The 16,766-nt window shown below is 33.5% G+C and overlaps 1 protein-coding gene across 1 annotated transcript; it reads right to left on the bottom strand.

Moving 5' to 3' along the window:
• Positions 1-79: 79 nt before the first annotated feature.
• On the bottom strand, positions 80-880 carry LOC143583596 (transcription initiation factor IIA subunit 2-like). The gene is made up of 3 exons (XM_077065863.1): positions 746-880; positions 602-652; positions 80-366 (listed from the first exon to the last, which is right to left on the bottom strand). The coding sequence occupies exons 1-3, from the start codon at positions 872-874 to the stop codon at positions 229-231; spliced, it is 318 nt and encodes a 105-aa protein (XP_076921978.1). The 5' UTR covers positions 875-880; the 3' UTR covers positions 80-228.
• Positions 881-16,766: the final 15,886 nt, after the last annotated feature.

Below are 16,766 nucleotides of genomic sequence, written 5' to 3'. Positions count from 1 at the left end.
TTTACATAATAATAGGAATAACCATACCGAAACGCAAATAAATAAATACCAAAATGGACCAAACAATTTAAAGCCAAAAACTGAACTCCAATTAGTACTATCTCACACAACTGAGTATATTATCTTAGCATATAGTTTCATATTCACTCTATTCCAAGAGGTTCAACAGAGTAAACAACCGCCATATTTTTTCTATGCTAAAATTTACCTAGAGACCGACGCAATTCACTAAACCAGCAGCTTCGAGTCACATGCCACTATCTTAACCCGACCCACGTTTTCCTGACGTTCATCATACTTGAACACAACATCTTGCAGAATGAAGGTCCACACGTTGTCGCAGAATCTGTACGTGTGCAGATGCCCCTGTTTATGTTCATAACAATATATATCAGCAATCACACAGTAAAGGATAATCAACTTGCAATATGCCAATAAGCAGATAAGCACGGGCTCTTTTCTTGATCCGACAAGCAAAAAAGCCTACTGCTTTTAAGATGCTCAATAAGCAAATTAACTGTTTAAATAAGCAGCTTTTTATATCAACATTCAGCCATCTCAGTAATACTTTCTAGTAAGGCATACGGATAGAATTATTTACCTTAATCGACACCTTGGTCTTAACCTGAGTGTCCAGTGCTTCAACCATTGACTGCAATTAGCAAAACAAGGAACGGTGGTGATATACAACTATTAATGAATACTATTCAAACACATAATTTAGTTAAAGAAGCTTAAAAGATACCTTGTCAAATTGAATAAGCACTTGCATAGCAAGCTCGGGACCGATAATCTCACTTGAAACCATCTCGTCCAACGTTTCCGTCAAACACATTCCAATTGTTGACCTGCGGTACAACTCGAATGTCGACATGAAAGACCTGTTCATATACAGTAAACAGAAACAAAATAATCAATTATCATGATTTTAGCACAACATACCGTAGACGAACACAAATAACAGGTTATCGTGATTTTGCACGAGAATCATCATTATGAATAAAACTTAAGCAAAAGCTTGTGATTCATATACAGCAAACAAACATAAAAAATCAGTTATCATCTTTTGCACGAATAATAGATTATTAAAACTCACGGTTCGCATACAGTAAGCAGACACGAATAACAGGTAACGATGATTTTGCACAAAAATCATCATTATACACAAAAACTAAGCAAAAAACAGCGATTAATGTACAGTAAACAGACACGAAATAATAATCGATTACAAGTATTTTTCACAAGAATCTTCAACATACACACAAACTTTTGCACAAATTCATGTAAACAGCAAACAGACACAAAATAATATCGATTATGATGATTTAACACGAGAATCGTCAACATACACACATCATTCGGCAAAAATTCAAGGTTCATATACAGTAAACAGACATAAACCTGGTAAGACACAGGATACCCGACCCGGTTATTTACAATATGGTCGGTTCCCGTGTCATAAGAGTACCATTAAGCGGGTCCAACCATTATCTCTTTACATCGACCGGGTAAGACCCGCGAGACCCGAACCGATCAGACCCGGTTATGTTACAACAGGGTCGGTTCCCGGGTCAGAATACCACTAAAAGGGTCGGGGCCTTTGAGGTCTTGTTCGGTTAATGCTACCGGACCAGACCCGGACCTGGTTAATGGTATTCTTAGGACCTGGGAACCAACCCTGTTGTAATACAACTGGGTTTGATCGGTTCGGGTCTCGCGGGTATTACTTATGCTCACCTTTGTAAACACACAGAATCATCATCGATTATGATGATTTAATTTAAGACGAGAATCTTCAACATACACACAAATTCAAGGTTCATATATACAATAATATTAGTTATACAGTAAACAGACGATTATGAAATCAATCAATTGGGTTTTTAATAATTTTCATGATTTATGAAAGAATTATGGAATTAGACTCACCTTCGGTACGGTGGTGAGAGGGAGAATGAGAATGAGAGGTGCCCTTTTATACCCTACCCTTTTGTAGCCATAGCCTTATATATACATGGAGTAAGGGGAGTATAGGAGTGTGAATTGACGAAACTGCCCATGGTTTGTTGAATATTGGACACAAAGTTTTAGGATAAATTCGTCTTTTGTCTTTTTAAATTGGACTATAAATGTAACAAGGCCCGGCCCAATAACAATCAAGGTTAAACAATAATTCTCAAGTGGACATTAGAATTTCTGAAAAAAGAACAAAAAAAAATAGTATAAGGGAACTGTGGTTTTCGTCCATATATTTTGTTTAATTATACGATTTTCGTCTAATAGTTTCAAATTTATAGTTTTTGTCCATGTGGTTTCATTTTTATACCCTACCTATTGTAGTTGAGCCTTATATATAGGTGCAGTCGGTGAAGCATAGGAGGGTCAATTGACAAAACTACCCCTGTGTTTGTTGAAAATTGTGTCATAGTCTTAGGGTAAATTTGTCTTTTAATGTTTTAAAGCTTAAGATTTTAATTTTTGGAACAATTTGCAAGGATAATTTAGAGGTTATGCCCCCGGTTACGAACACGATGAGGACCTGGAATCGGACCCGGTTCCACCTGGCCTGTGGGTATAAACCAGGTTTTGGTTTCGTACCTGGACATACTAAAACCGGTTCTATCTCTACCCAGTCAAAACGCGGGCCAACCTGGTCAAAACCTGATAAAAACACGACCATACTGGAAACCGGTTCTTACCTGACACGGCTTTTAACTATTGATGACTTGTAACATCCCAATTTTTTTTGGTTATTATGTCTATATATATATATATATCTTAAATATACATAAACGAAACATTTAAAAGCTCTCTGGTTGTTCTCTACATTTTCTCAAGCCACCAGATTGCTCTATTTGTAAATAAAGGTTTCTCATGTATTTGACCCGAATTCACGAGTATGGGTCTCACCAACCCAGATTTCCCTTAAACGGGTTATAATATCTCATTAAATTAAAAACTAATCTATGATATAAAAATCTTATAAAATATGGATATACTAAAAATTAATATCCGATTTAAAAAAAAATATTATTTATAATTAAGATACAATATTGTAGTAAAAAATATAAGCGGGTCATGGGTCTCACCAAACCCAGATAGTTTTTAAACCGGGTTATAACATATCATTTATTTATGAAACCCCTTTATTATCAACTTTTGAGTATATTATTAACTTTCTTACAATAAATAAAATTAAAATCCAAAAAATATATATAAATATTATAAACGAATAATATAAAGCAAACCTTGTAATATGGGGGTTAAAAGCTAGTATAATTATATAAATCTAAAATAAATAACTTATTTAATTAAAGTTGAATTTAGTACAAAATGCTAGACACCCAACAGACTCAAGCTCTACCAAAATTTAAGTTTAACTAGTGTTTAAACCCGCGTCGTGTTGCGACATCGTGATTCTTAACATTGACACGCTATGGAGGATTGAAAAAAATGAATGGAAAGTTAATTTGAAGAAGAATTTGCAGGCATATCCATGTATCTATGCTTCCAATATATAGTCTGTAGGGGTATGGTATTAAACCCGGTTTTACGATCCTAAATTTATTATATTTGGCTTATTTTATTATATGGACTAATACAATGTTATTGGGCTGAGGAGGTTTTGTGGAGGTAACCCTAATTGGGCTAGGCCCATTAGGGTACCATGATGGTGGCCATGAGGCTCTCTATATAAGGAGGTCTATCAAGGGGTCATGCTCAATAAGTGCCACCACCAGTTTTTGTGTCTGTGAACAAGAGATCTTCAAGATCATCTTAGCGGTCACCTCCACACCCCCAAACGCCATTGCAGATCTGGAGCAGCCGGAGGAGAAGATCAGGCGTGGTTCGTTCATCTCGAAATCCGTGGAAGCATCGTCTCGGATCAGGTCAGATTCATTTCGTGCTTCGACATTGGCGCCATCCGTGGGACTCGAACCCACGACCACGTGGTTAAAAGCCGGGAGCGCGTATGCGCGTATGCAACCCGCTGTGGCGTAGAGGTCGCCGGGAGCGCGTATGCGACCCGCTGTGGCGTAGAGTAATCGCCGGGGGCGTGCATGCGACCCGCTGTGGCGTAGAGTAATCGCCGGGGACGCGCATGCGACCCGCTGTGGCGTAGAGTAATCGCCTGGGCGCGCATGCGACCCGCTGTGGCGTAGAGTAATCGCCTGTACTCGCCTGGGCGCGCATGCGACCCGCTGTGGCGCGCATGATCCAAAGATTTTGAATGTCCACATCAGGTAGGTTTTATGTAAAACCAACAGATCTGATAGGGTTTATAAACCTATGAATATGAGGTGTGGCTGCTGCTCGAACGAACCCAGATCTGAAAACACAGATCTAAGGGTTTTCCCCAAAAGCTCGGTGGTTTCTTCCTGTATATTTCCAGATCTGGAAGTATTTTTAGATCTACGGATTTTTGGATTTCCGTAGAACATATCTGAAAGAAGAAACCGTAGATCCGAGATATTGATGAACAGATCGGAGGGCGGAGAAGAGAGGCAAGTGTGGTTCATTGCCGTCCCACGGATGGCGCCAATGTCGAAGCACGAAATGAATCTGACCTGTTCCGAGACGATGCTTCCACGGATTTCGAGATGAACGAACCACGCCTGATCTTCTCCTCCGGCTGCTCCAGATCTGCAATGGCGTTTGGGGGTGTGGAGGTGACCGCTAAGATGATCTTGAAGATCTCTTGTTCACAGACACAAAAACTGGTGGTGGCACTTATTGAGCATGACCCCTTGATAAGGAGGTGAAGACCTCCTTATATAGAGAGCCTCATGGCCACCGTCATGGTACCCTAATGGGCCTAGCCCAATTAGGGTTATCTCCACAAAACCTCCTCAGCCCAATAACATTGTATTAGTCCATATAATAAAATAAGCCAAATATAATAAATTTAGGATCGTAAAACCGGGTTTAATACCATACCCCTACATAGTCAATAAACAAATTCTAACTATGTAACAAATAATACAAAGAATGAGAAAAACAACATTTTGCAAAAGGATTATGAGGATTATGACTTCAGCATTTCTGTCTTATATTGGCACTATTACCATGTTAGTATTTCTCTCTTTTTACTATGTTATAGACTTCCATTTTCTTATACAAAGTTTTCACCTTCTACAAGTAAAAAAAAAATAATAATAAAATCAACAGCCAACCTTATCTATATTTTTGTTTAATGTTCCTCACATAATGATAACCACCAACATAAATCTGCTTTGGTTTCCTCAACCGGAGCACATATGGAAAATTAATGGTAAAAGGCTCTACATATTTCAACTGTCCTCATGAACAGCCAATGCACCGAGTACAATCCGAGATGTATTGTTTGCCTACAACTTTGAAAAATGATCAAGTTTAGAAAAATTAATATCGGTTTCAAACCCCGGTTCGGAGTACACCATGCTATGTTTGTATTTTAACTACTTTCTTTTCTCATATTTTATAATATTCTATACATCTTTATTTAGTGACAAAACTTTTAAAACTTACCTACAATAAAAATAAGTTAAACTTGAACGGGTCAAAGAGTTAAAGGTACCTCTTTACTTGTGTGCAAAGCGGATACTCGCATTATCAATATCAGTTTCTGTTACGAAGCTGATACTCGCATATCGGTTTAAAAGCTGAATTAAACAGGTAGTTAACTGGAATACACACACGCACACACACTCACACTCACATGTTGGGTCTTACAAATGTAAATTTACGAACCTTTTTTTAAAATTTATCTTCAAATCTACTACTACTTAATTTTATTTTTAAGCCCTTCATAAATCAACAAACGTAATTGAGCCAAAACTTAGTTAATAGATTAAACAAATCAATAAAAAGTATGAAAAATTGCTATGAATTTGAGTACCTATACAGTAGATAGAGTAAATCTAATGCAATAAAGACTCACCCAAATCAATAGGTTTATATTTATCAAACTTATCTATATTATTATTATTATTAAGGAAGAGTGATGGACATGAATGTAATTTCACAATTGGACAGAAATAGTAATTTACCATTACATCTTCTTGTTCTTCAAGCATATCGTACAAGTTTATAAAGCTTCACGTTTAATGTAATTACTCTTCTATCCTTTATGATTTATTTTATGATTTATGGTGCCATCAATTAAATGAGTTTAAAGTCTTATTAAAGTATCATCTATCTATCTATCTATATTATTATTATTATTAATTATAATTATAATTATTATTAAGGACTTTTAATTGGTGATGCTTGGTTTTGGTTAATACAAAATAACATTAGCAGCACATATTTGTTTTTGTCTGGGTTAATTGCCCCACTAATTATATTTATGAAGTTACTCCTCAATCTTTTGGGATGCAAAAGGTTTTTCTTAAAAACATTATTATATATATTAACTAGGTTATAAACCCGTGTATTATACGGGGCTGGATACAAAAAAACTAAACTTAACATCATTAATTATATTTAACATGCATAGCAAATCATCAAGTATTGTTGGAAAATGATGCACCCATTAAATAGTTTAAAGTTATGAATTGTATTGTAATTTAACACATAATACTCACTATATAAATCAAATATTGTTGGAAAATGATTCATCAATTGAATAGTTTAAGTTTTAAATGGTATTGTAATTTAACACATAGTACTCACTATATTAAGTTGTAAATTGTATTGTAATTTAATATTATTCGGTGTTATATTTATCACGTAAAATTTATAACTTTTTTTAATACAATTTAGAATTATTTTTTTGACATTTTTTTGGCATTATGTATTAAAACTCGTATGTAATAACATATTTTTTTGGCAATATGTATTAAAACTCATATATAATAACATATATTTTGACATTTGGAGTCAACCCGGTTACTATCTACAAACTTGATATACATTATTGGTAATGGCATGACAACCACTTTATTCTAGCTATGAACAAAATTGAAAAGTTCGCGCCCCAATTGAAGTTAAAACAACTTAGGAGCCAAAATTTATACTTTTATAAGTCTTTTTCTTCTGGAACCAATAAAATTGTTTAATATTAAAATTAGATTTTACCCATCAACAACAAAAACCAAGAAGTTAAATCTAGATACATTGAACTTGAATGAAATTGAAACATCAGAATTGCAGAGTCCTCCTCTGAAGAATATGAAGAACACATGTCTGCATATGATGAACCACATGGATAGAATTTGAAGGCATATTTTGCTGCTTTAAGTCTTTAACAATCTTTTTTAAGGCAACAGTTGCAGCATGCAAGAGAAAACACTTGAATTAACACTCAAAATACGAGAAAATAAAATAACATCTAGAACTTGACCATACCACTAAATCTGGTATGCATTACATAAAGGTGATTATGTATTAAACATGATATATATTTGACATCCTCCTCTTTGGTCAAACAATGAAGATAGTATAATGAAAACAACAGTCAATTCAAATTTAAATATGAAGGCATCCCAACAGCATGTTAATATGAACAGTCATGTCAAAAGAATGGAACACATAAAGAATGCAAACCACTAATAATGTCTTAACCTGTTGAAAAAAAAAACATCTTTCACAGTTGTTTCATAACCTTTTTCTTTACTCTTAACTTCTATTTGTATCAATAACTCAGTTTACCTACAAAAATAGAACAAATCAGAAAACAATCGTTAAAGCTAAATTAGAAATCATTAATAGCAAACTTAGCAGATTCATAGATCATAGCATACAAAATACACTTTTTACTTGTTTCTTAACAAAAAATTATTCATTCCATAACAATACACCATGTACTTTCAGGTAATTCTCATGAATTACATAATAAACTAAAATGGAATATTAAGAAATTGAATTTTATTTTGTTTTATTTTATATATTTTTGGTATCGCTGATTTAGAAAGTAATAATAACTTGTAATATAGTTCTTCTAACTCAACTCTACTTGGTTCTGTAAAGATTAAACATAATTGATAAATCTCATCCAACATTGATTGAATTGATAAACCATAGCAATTCAATCAATTTGTAAAGATTACTTGTGTGGTTAATCTCATGATACATCCCCAATAGTTTTTTCTACACTTTAAACCCTATCCATTACAAATTAAACAATAAATTTCCTGTTTCAATGTAGCAAAGGAAAGCAATTTGCATTCTAAACAAAATTAGTATTTGTTAAAGATAAAAGTACGGTAGATTTGCATTCTAACCAAATAGCTTATAAAAAGCTCGTTAATAAAAAATTAACATGACCCGTTACAAAGAAAAACTTATTTTGACCCGTTAGTTAAAACTTAACTTGACCCACTAAGAATTCATTTTTATGGCCCGTCAGTAATGCAACCCACGAGTGAACACAAACAAATCACATATTAAAATGGTCTGACGGTTGACTTACCGTGGTCTATATTTGATATATTAAGAAATATATTAATAAAAATCGAAAACCTGAATTACTGAAATTAAGATAATTAGCCTCATTCGAGATAGGCTTGATCTCCAACTACAAGGAATAAAAACCCTAACTTTGATAAGCAAGCTTCAACATCTGAAAATAAATGAAAAGAAGGATACAAATACCAATCCTAATTAACGTTTATTGAACATAACCGCTCCACTAATCCTACTTCTGCGAACTATCTTGGTTAATTAGGTTTAAGCAAGAATTTTAATAACCGGCTGTTAGAAGTTTCAAGTTGTACATACCATAGCCAAAGAATCCCCTATGAGCAGATAAACCAAAATGATGTGTAGCCTTGAGAATATGATGTTTCTTTTCATCAATTAACCTGTAAAGCGTTTCGACAATCTACATTAATAATCAAAATCAACACTTATATCTACCATCAAAGATGTAAATCTGAGTTTGAGGTCACATATACTAAATTTTTGCATTGAAACTGATATTAACTCAAGTTAGTAAAAAAAAAGAAAATTATAACCTTGATTTTACTTGTGCATAGTTTCCCTAAAATAAAACATTGCTGATAAAAAATTTTGTACAAACAACAAATGTTCCTACTTGAGTACTTATGATTTACAAGAGTGCTTCCATTGGACCATGTACCAAATTCATAAATGACGTAAATAAACTTCCTAAAATAACTTCAAAAACATAACAGTAATCTGAACCAAGGTTTCTCTCCCATAGATATCAGTACATATGGTGCAAAATGCATAACAACATTAGAAGTAATTATTGAAACATGAATATTACCATGTTTTTGGTTGCATACAATGGTTCTAACCTCTGGTTACCCAAACATATAAATTGAAGTGCACAAAGATTCATTGATTAAAGAAAATAGAATAGATAACTATATATACAGAGTGAGAAAAGAGCACATACCATAAGGATTTGTTACAGTATTAGAGATGATAACAGCAATTGAGACTCCTTTGCCACTGTAGTATAGGATACATGATTATTTTTTCAATCTCATAATATACCGATAAAAATTTAAGTGTTGTAAGCGTATTGTGGGGTTAAAGAAAATACTACTATTGATATAAAATGCTTGAATTTGGAACTTTAAATTTTAGTATCTCTTAATTAATTTGGTTATCATCAGAAATAATCACCCCAAGAGAAAAAGTCTTAAAAGCTACAAAACTGGATGAAGATTTCGAGTGTAACTCACCCAAACTATAAGGCTTCTCATCATCCTTGTGAATTGTGAAAGTTTCACTCTCCATGAAAGTATTTTCTTAGCACAAGTTAAGCTTGAAGCTATCTCCATGAACGGTTAAGAGAGTGAATAAACTTCCCTCGCTTTCAGAATTTGAAAAATACCGAATTGTGGTGAAGCCATGTGTAAGAATGTTGTTCAGTGAAAAATAAAAGAGGGGCTTCTGTATGAATGACATGTGTTAAAAACCTTTTCAGATTGTTCTCCTCTGTATCAAATTTCATAATTGAACAGCTCTTCAACCGCCATTCAATGATCAGTTTCAACTCCCATCTATTAAAGCATTCCGATGGCACCAACCGTATTCTAACAATCGACATAACATGTTCATCATCATCATCATCTACAATCTCCAGGTTTGTATTGTGTTCGATTTTAGTTATGCTTTGCGTGGCTATGATTCTTCATCTGTGTTTGTATTTAAGTTTTCAATTAGGTCCTGAATCAGCAGGCTATATGAAACCTGTATCTGATCTTAAGGTAATTCTTTATATGCTTCAAGCTTCCACAATAGTATTTTCGTAACTAGAAAATGCCATTTGTTATATTATTATTATTATTATTATTATGTAGGATGGTGAAGCTTATGCATACCTGCTTAATGTTTTTGCACCAGCTTTATTGTTTGTAATACTTTTGACCTATACCAATTCGGTCAGTATGGTTATTTATTTAATATATTGAATAAGATAATCTATTATGTTATATGTGGTCAATGATTGCAGTCAATGCTGCTAATAATAATATTTGTTTCTCTTTGGTGCAGCTCCAAGTTTGCCCAAGTTAACTGCTGGTTCTGCCTTTTTTGCATGGATGGGTGTATTATTTGCAAGTTTGGGATTGATACTTTTATGGCGGTGTGGCAGGTATGTCTTGGCACGTTTAACTTACGAGAGCTCGAGCTTAGCTCCTTTTAAGCTCTATTTCTAAAGCTTGAGCTCTGCTTGCTAGGGGTGCGCATAGAACCGAAAAAACTGATCCTTAAATAACCGAACCGAAAAAACCAAACTCAAACAAAAACCGACGGTTTGGTTTATATTTCCATAAAAACCGAACTTTCGTTCGGTTTTGATTTTGCATATAATTATAACTGAAAACACGAATCGAACCGAATTTCTGGCTTTTTATTTTTTAATTTTGATTTTTAAGTCATTTATGAAAAATTTATAAATAATCTAATCAAAATACTTTAGCTCAAATGTATGGCAATCAGTTAATTTAATAATTAACAAAAACTTTTAAGCACAAGTTCATTATTTTGCTCAACTTTTTTTCTTCTGCCCATAATATATAAGCCCAAATGGCAAAACCGAAACCAAACTAATTTATTATTATTTATTAATTATTAATTTATTTCTATATATTTATAGTTATGTATTTTTATTAACAGTTTATATATATAAGTTAATATATGGTGTTTAGTAACTTTTATTATAATTTTTATATGCTATAATAGTAACTTTTATTAAAATTTTATATGTTATAATAATAAACTATACTTAATCTTCTAAATAAAAGTTGTATAAATAATAGTCTAACGAGCTAGCTCAAAAAGTGAAGCTCTGGCTCTGGCCCGTTTATTAAGTGAGTTTATTAATTGGAGCTCAAGCTTGTATAGGCTCGACTCGATTGGATCTTGAGCTCACGAGTGGTTTGGCTCATTTACACCCTATTCGTGTTAGCCTGAAACGATTTTTGTCCAAATATATATTTATTTTTTCTGTAACAGTTTGTGTCAAAGATGGTTACAAAAAACGATATTGCAAAGTAATAATATAGTTTTTTGAAAAAGTGATTTATGAGCTTATATGCATTATAAGTAAACTATGGTCAACTTTCTAACCGTTTGACCTGTTTTGTTTATCTAATCTCAATGTGTGGTTGAAATTACCACCTATACTTAAGAACTATTGTTTTATACCTTTGTTTTAGCAAGAAATAAATATTTGTGTAAATAAATCTTGTATTAAGTTTTTATAATAATAATATTTGTGTAATTTGTTGCAAAGATCCCAGTTTCATTAAAGCCAACAGAAATGATTCAAAAGATGCAACAGATAATGTAAGTTGTGTATTGCCTTTTATCACCCAACTACACACTTATTTTAATCTGTTAGATTCGTATATCGTCACAATAACCACTTATATAATTTCATAAGCTTAATTTGCAACGAGCAGGAGCCTTTACCGAAGATTGACATACCTGACCCTGCTTTGTTAGCTAGCAATTGGAGTCAACCTTGTGCAACTTGTAAGGTAATGTCACGTTTCTTTTTTATTTTTCTCTCGTAATTGTGTCTCGCTGACTCAAATGTGACTTTGTTAAAGGGGTGGGAAAGTCGGTAAGTCGCAGATTATGTAGTAGGCCAATACGTGTTAGGGTCAAAACGTGTGATATTTTTGGCACGGGCCAAAGAGTTCAAGTTAGGTTGATCTGAAAACTTCTATATTCGTTTTTTTAATGTTTCATGTACTGTTCTTTTTTTCAGCCAAAGCTATCGACGAGTACGCAATTTTGAGAACGAAGGCAGCAGAATCTGCTGATGTGGACCCTAGGCTAGAAGCAATAGTTGAGAGAATGCTTGATAAGTATGTTTTTTTTCGTTGATCTAAGTTGATGGGTTATTACTTTTGTCTTATTCTTGTATCTGCATCTTTAAGGCGTATAACTGATGGAAAATATCAACAAGCAATAGGAATGTCAATTGAATGCAAAAGGTTGGATAAACTTAATGAAGCAATTACAAACAGTGATAATGTTCATGCAACTTTGGCATATTGCATGAATGTATCTCATGGTTTTGTCAACAGGAGAGTATATCGTCATGAGGTAATTTGAATAATATTTCGTTAGTCAGCCAATTCGATTTTTCGTATTATTTTCCCTAAAAAAAGCACCATAAGTATCTGCAAACTGTTATGGTTGACCCTAAAAGTCAAGTCATTTATTTTTCAGGATGAATATATCTAGATCCAAACACTTGAAGAGGTGTATAAGTGGTTTGATGGATGGATAGAATGTTTACCTACTGAGCTGGCATTGGATGGCCATATACAGGCTCGGTTACACGTGGGTTTCGTCATGATTCAGCATGTGGCGAAAGGGTTTGAAGTGGTTCAGCCTTCTAGAGAGGATATTAGGTTATCATTGGTCCATATAGAGGTAGCCTATATGTGAATGAAGTTTTGTTTGTATGATCATATGGTTATATGGAGAAGAGGCTTTGCATAAACCATGTTCACAAGCCAAATTCCATACTCTTCAATGATGGAACCAAAGAGAGAGTGATAAAAATTTAACACATGATTTTTCACTGAGATTATCTTTTTTGTGTGAATAGATTCAATATTTGGTTTTTGTCATGTTTAGTTTTGTAACTTTTGTAGCATTCAAAGTATGGTGATTGCATGATTAGGCCCCGCTCCACTTTCGTTGATAACATGTGATTCTCATTCCACATTCAAAATTTGAATTGATTCTTGAGCTCAAAATGGTTCAAGTTAGTGGTACGGCGTTGGTATTTGACTTGAAAAACTTGAAGACAAGTAATGTGATAAGTTTAGACAAGTAGTCATGGTAGGAATGTTATTTACTAACAAGTTTATTTCAAAAGCTGTTTTATCCTTTGTATCTTCTAGGAAGTAAATGTAATATTGGTATGGTTTGCTGTGTTATGGTGTTTTATTCTGCCAAAGCAGTTTTAAATATGTATTTAGATATTATCAAATAGAGTCAAAGCCACAACTGGAGGAGCATGGTTTGGTTTAGGCCAGTTGGTGCGGTCTTTAAAGTGATATTGTATTCTCAAACTGGCTAACGGATCGCTTTGGATTCAGACTCGTTAGTGTTGCTGTTAGTGTTGCTGGGACTTTTGTATTACTGCAACTACTTATTTAAATCCTTGTAAATTGTAATGAACATATAACTAATTACATAACTCAACTCTTTCAAACAATTAAACAAAATAAAGCATAGTGAAAGTAAAGCGAACAGGAAAACCAACAATACATGTCAACATAAGAGTTCATGTTGAGTTGTTGACCTTTCAAATCTCTTTGTTTCTTTGTGCCTTTATTTCATTATAATCAATTAAACTTAGAATCTTTCAAATCTTACCCGTTCAGTACGTACAAAGCTAATGAATTAAGGACGTACGCTATGGTCAAAAAAGAAAGGATCAAAGTAATGAAATAAAAGAAAGGATAAGTGATATATACTCTTCATTGTTATTTTTTATATATTTTCTTACTTTTTCCACATTGTTTTTTTCTTTCTTTTATGTCTCCTCATGTTGCGTTCGTTTACAAAAATATATGGTTTCAATTTCCATAAATTTGCGATATATGTAAATTAATTTGTTTTGATATATTTTTGTAAATAAATAACACATATTAGGCCTCACATGTAAAGTTGTTTTCCTAAGAAGTTAACTAGCTTACGCCTATTAACTTATATATTTTTATTTCTATATGAATTATGATATCATATTATAACTTTATATCAGTTTATAAAAGATTTGGCAGCAAAGATTTGGTGGTGCTAATGATGATTGGATTTTATGGAGTTGGTTTGTAATTTGCTTATTTGGTTGCTAACCAATTACGCAAATGAGCTTTAAAATTTCACTATATCATATTTGTAAACTCTAATTAATTCAACAAAGTCATTGTAGTATATATATTTGTAAGTATTCCCGTCTGCAACCATGAAAGGTCATGTTTTCAAACTTTAGATTGCCTTGTTAATCTACTTTACACTTTAAACAATAATGATAATTTGTAAGCTAGCCTGGCTGGTGGGATCAAATGGGTTTTGATCATAATCTAATGATTTCTTACATAAGCAATCCAAGAAAATAAAGTTTTTGCAGACGAATATTTGCTCTTTCAATATCTATTTCAATTATCTCGTTAGTTCATAATTTAGGGTTTAGGTAGCCAAAGTTCATGCAGAACATTAAGTCAGACTACTGTGTATGTTCATAATATTAGAATTTGGCCAAAGCCAAAGCGAGAACATTAAGACACTATTAATTAGGTATGTTCATAAATATTTGAATTTTGATCAAAGCCAACGTGAAGCTAAAATTCAAGTAGAACCTAACTTTAAATTGTTCTTAATATCTCCTAACAAGTTTTTCTAGGTATCATTCCATAATTTCGAAGTTGATTACGTGTTACTTTGGAATCAAATATTCCTTGTCTTCTAAAAAGATCCTTTATTTCGTTGTTAAGAAAAAAAAGATAGTCTACTATACTGAAGAATAAATCTTAACTTATTGAAGTAATTAACTGTCATACCCTCAAAATCCACTAACGGAGTTTTACCGTCAGAGGGTGTGAACTAACAGGATCGGAATCATTAGTTATAATCAAACCATAAAAACGTTTAAATGAAATTAAGTGCGGAAGCGTAAAAACCAAAAGGCAAAAGTTGCGTCATGCAGGACGACTTAAAACTCAAGTAATAATAGTTAAAAACATGTTTGCATATCAGAATGTTTAAAAACCATGCATGATCCTATACCGCGCGCCCGCCTCGGCTACCTGAGAATAACATACTAAAAGTGTCAACACGGGGTTGGTGAGTTCACAAATTTATATAAAATAAAGCGTTTAGCATTTGCGTTCAGCGTCTTGTGTTCAGCGTTTTGCGTTCAGTGTTTTGCGTTACCAGATAGTGTTATGTCAATTATATATCTATAGGTAGCTAGCCTATAAAACAAGTATTACTAAGTGTTCGACACCGAAGCTGACTGTTTATCATTTGCCTTGCCACCGGTCTATCCCGACCATGGTATGTGTTTAGCCAAGATTACACCCACTCGACCTCCAGTCGAGTTTAGCGTTGGGTGGGGTTTGTCAAACCCAGTAGTACTACTCAACAATGACTCGCTATTATCCAATATTAAACGGTTCGATGTGAATGAAGGACTTTAGTTATTGCGTTTGCCACTTAGTCTTTACAAGTGATATATAATCTATATTAACAAAATCTTAAATGCGTTTTCGGATTATGTTATCTCCCCCAAGTGAAAAGCGTTTGAAAACAGTTTAAAAGGGGTAAGTGAACTCACTGTTTGCGAAGAATTCCCAAAATAAATCACCAAGTGATGCGCGTCACAGAAAACTCTCTCTAGCGTTCTAAAACAATAAGGAGGTTTTCTAAGTATCGGAACTAATATCGAGTCTCTAGACTCGGCACATAATTCCTATGCACACAACATGTTTCGTGTTTCGTTTGTGAATCGTGTGTGACTTTAACAAGTGTATTTGTGATACGTTACATGTGTGAGCAATTATTTACGTGTCGTGTATTCATAATGTACATCACTAGCAATTACTTCCCGTAAGGGCAATTTGGTCAACACATAACAATTAACTAGAAATTATTCCCCGCAAGGGTATTTTGGTCAAAATACGACAATTAGTTAGCAATTATCCCCCGCAAGGGCAATTTGGTCAAAACATGATAATAAATTAGCAATCACCATGTTTCATGCAACTTTCACAAAATTCAGCAACTAGTTTCTTAACGACAGAATTCTACTTGAAAAACTAGTCTATCCCACCGATCATAGCATCACAATAAATTTACCAAAAATCATCACTAAAGCATGCATGTGTTAGGTTTCCAGAACATATTTTATTTTATTTTTATTCCACATAGATTTCTTATAATGATCAAAACACTACAGCAAGCTCATAACAGTCAAATTCATGCACAACAGAATGTTACTTGAAATTCCCGTTAAATGAAAAATCCAACAAATGCAAGACCACTTGGGTTAGGTTCCTAACTCAATAAGTCAACTTCCAGAAGTGGAACCAACCCAATTGGTCTCGTAGTTCATGAGATATAACATTTACAAAACAACCTAACAGCAGGTCTAACAACTCAGCTTTGCACAACGTTTTTGTAAAATCATAAAGGTTAACTTTTACACGTCTAAAAATTGCAAATTTATATTCTTTAGAAACTAGACTCAACCTAGTTTACTGTAGTATTCATAATCTCAACCAATTTTCACATTTACACCCCGATACAGTCAATTGAACATCAACAACACAATCTATCCAGAA

The sequence above is a fragment of the Bidens hawaiensis genome, unplaced genomic scaffold (genome assembly GCF_021521415.1).
Source record: "Bidens hawaiensis isolate Kalapana, Puna unplaced genomic scaffold, B.hawaiensis_p1.1 tig00032460_1, whole genome shotgun sequence".
Taxonomy (NCBI): Eukaryota; Viridiplantae; Streptophyta; class Magnoliopsida; order Asterales; family Asteraceae; genus Bidens; species Bidens hawaiensis.
This window is presented reverse-complemented; position numbering and strand designations above follow the sequence as displayed.

What these genes read in the sequence shown, in the direction of transcription:
- LOC143583596 (XM_077065863.1), bottom strand. Translation starts at nt 874, where the DNA reads ATGTCGACATTCGAGTTGTACCGCAGGTCAACAATTGGAATGTGTTTG. An exon ending in TGCTTATTCAATTTGACAAG is followed by an intron (nt 653 to 745) that starts GTATCTTTTAAG and finishes TGCTAATTGCAG; the next exon opens with TCAATGGTTGAAGCACTGGA. An exon ending in AGACCAAGGTGTCGATTAAG is followed by an intron (nt 367 to 601) that starts GTAAATAATTCT and finishes GAACATAAACAG; the next exon opens with GGGCATCTGCACACGTACAG.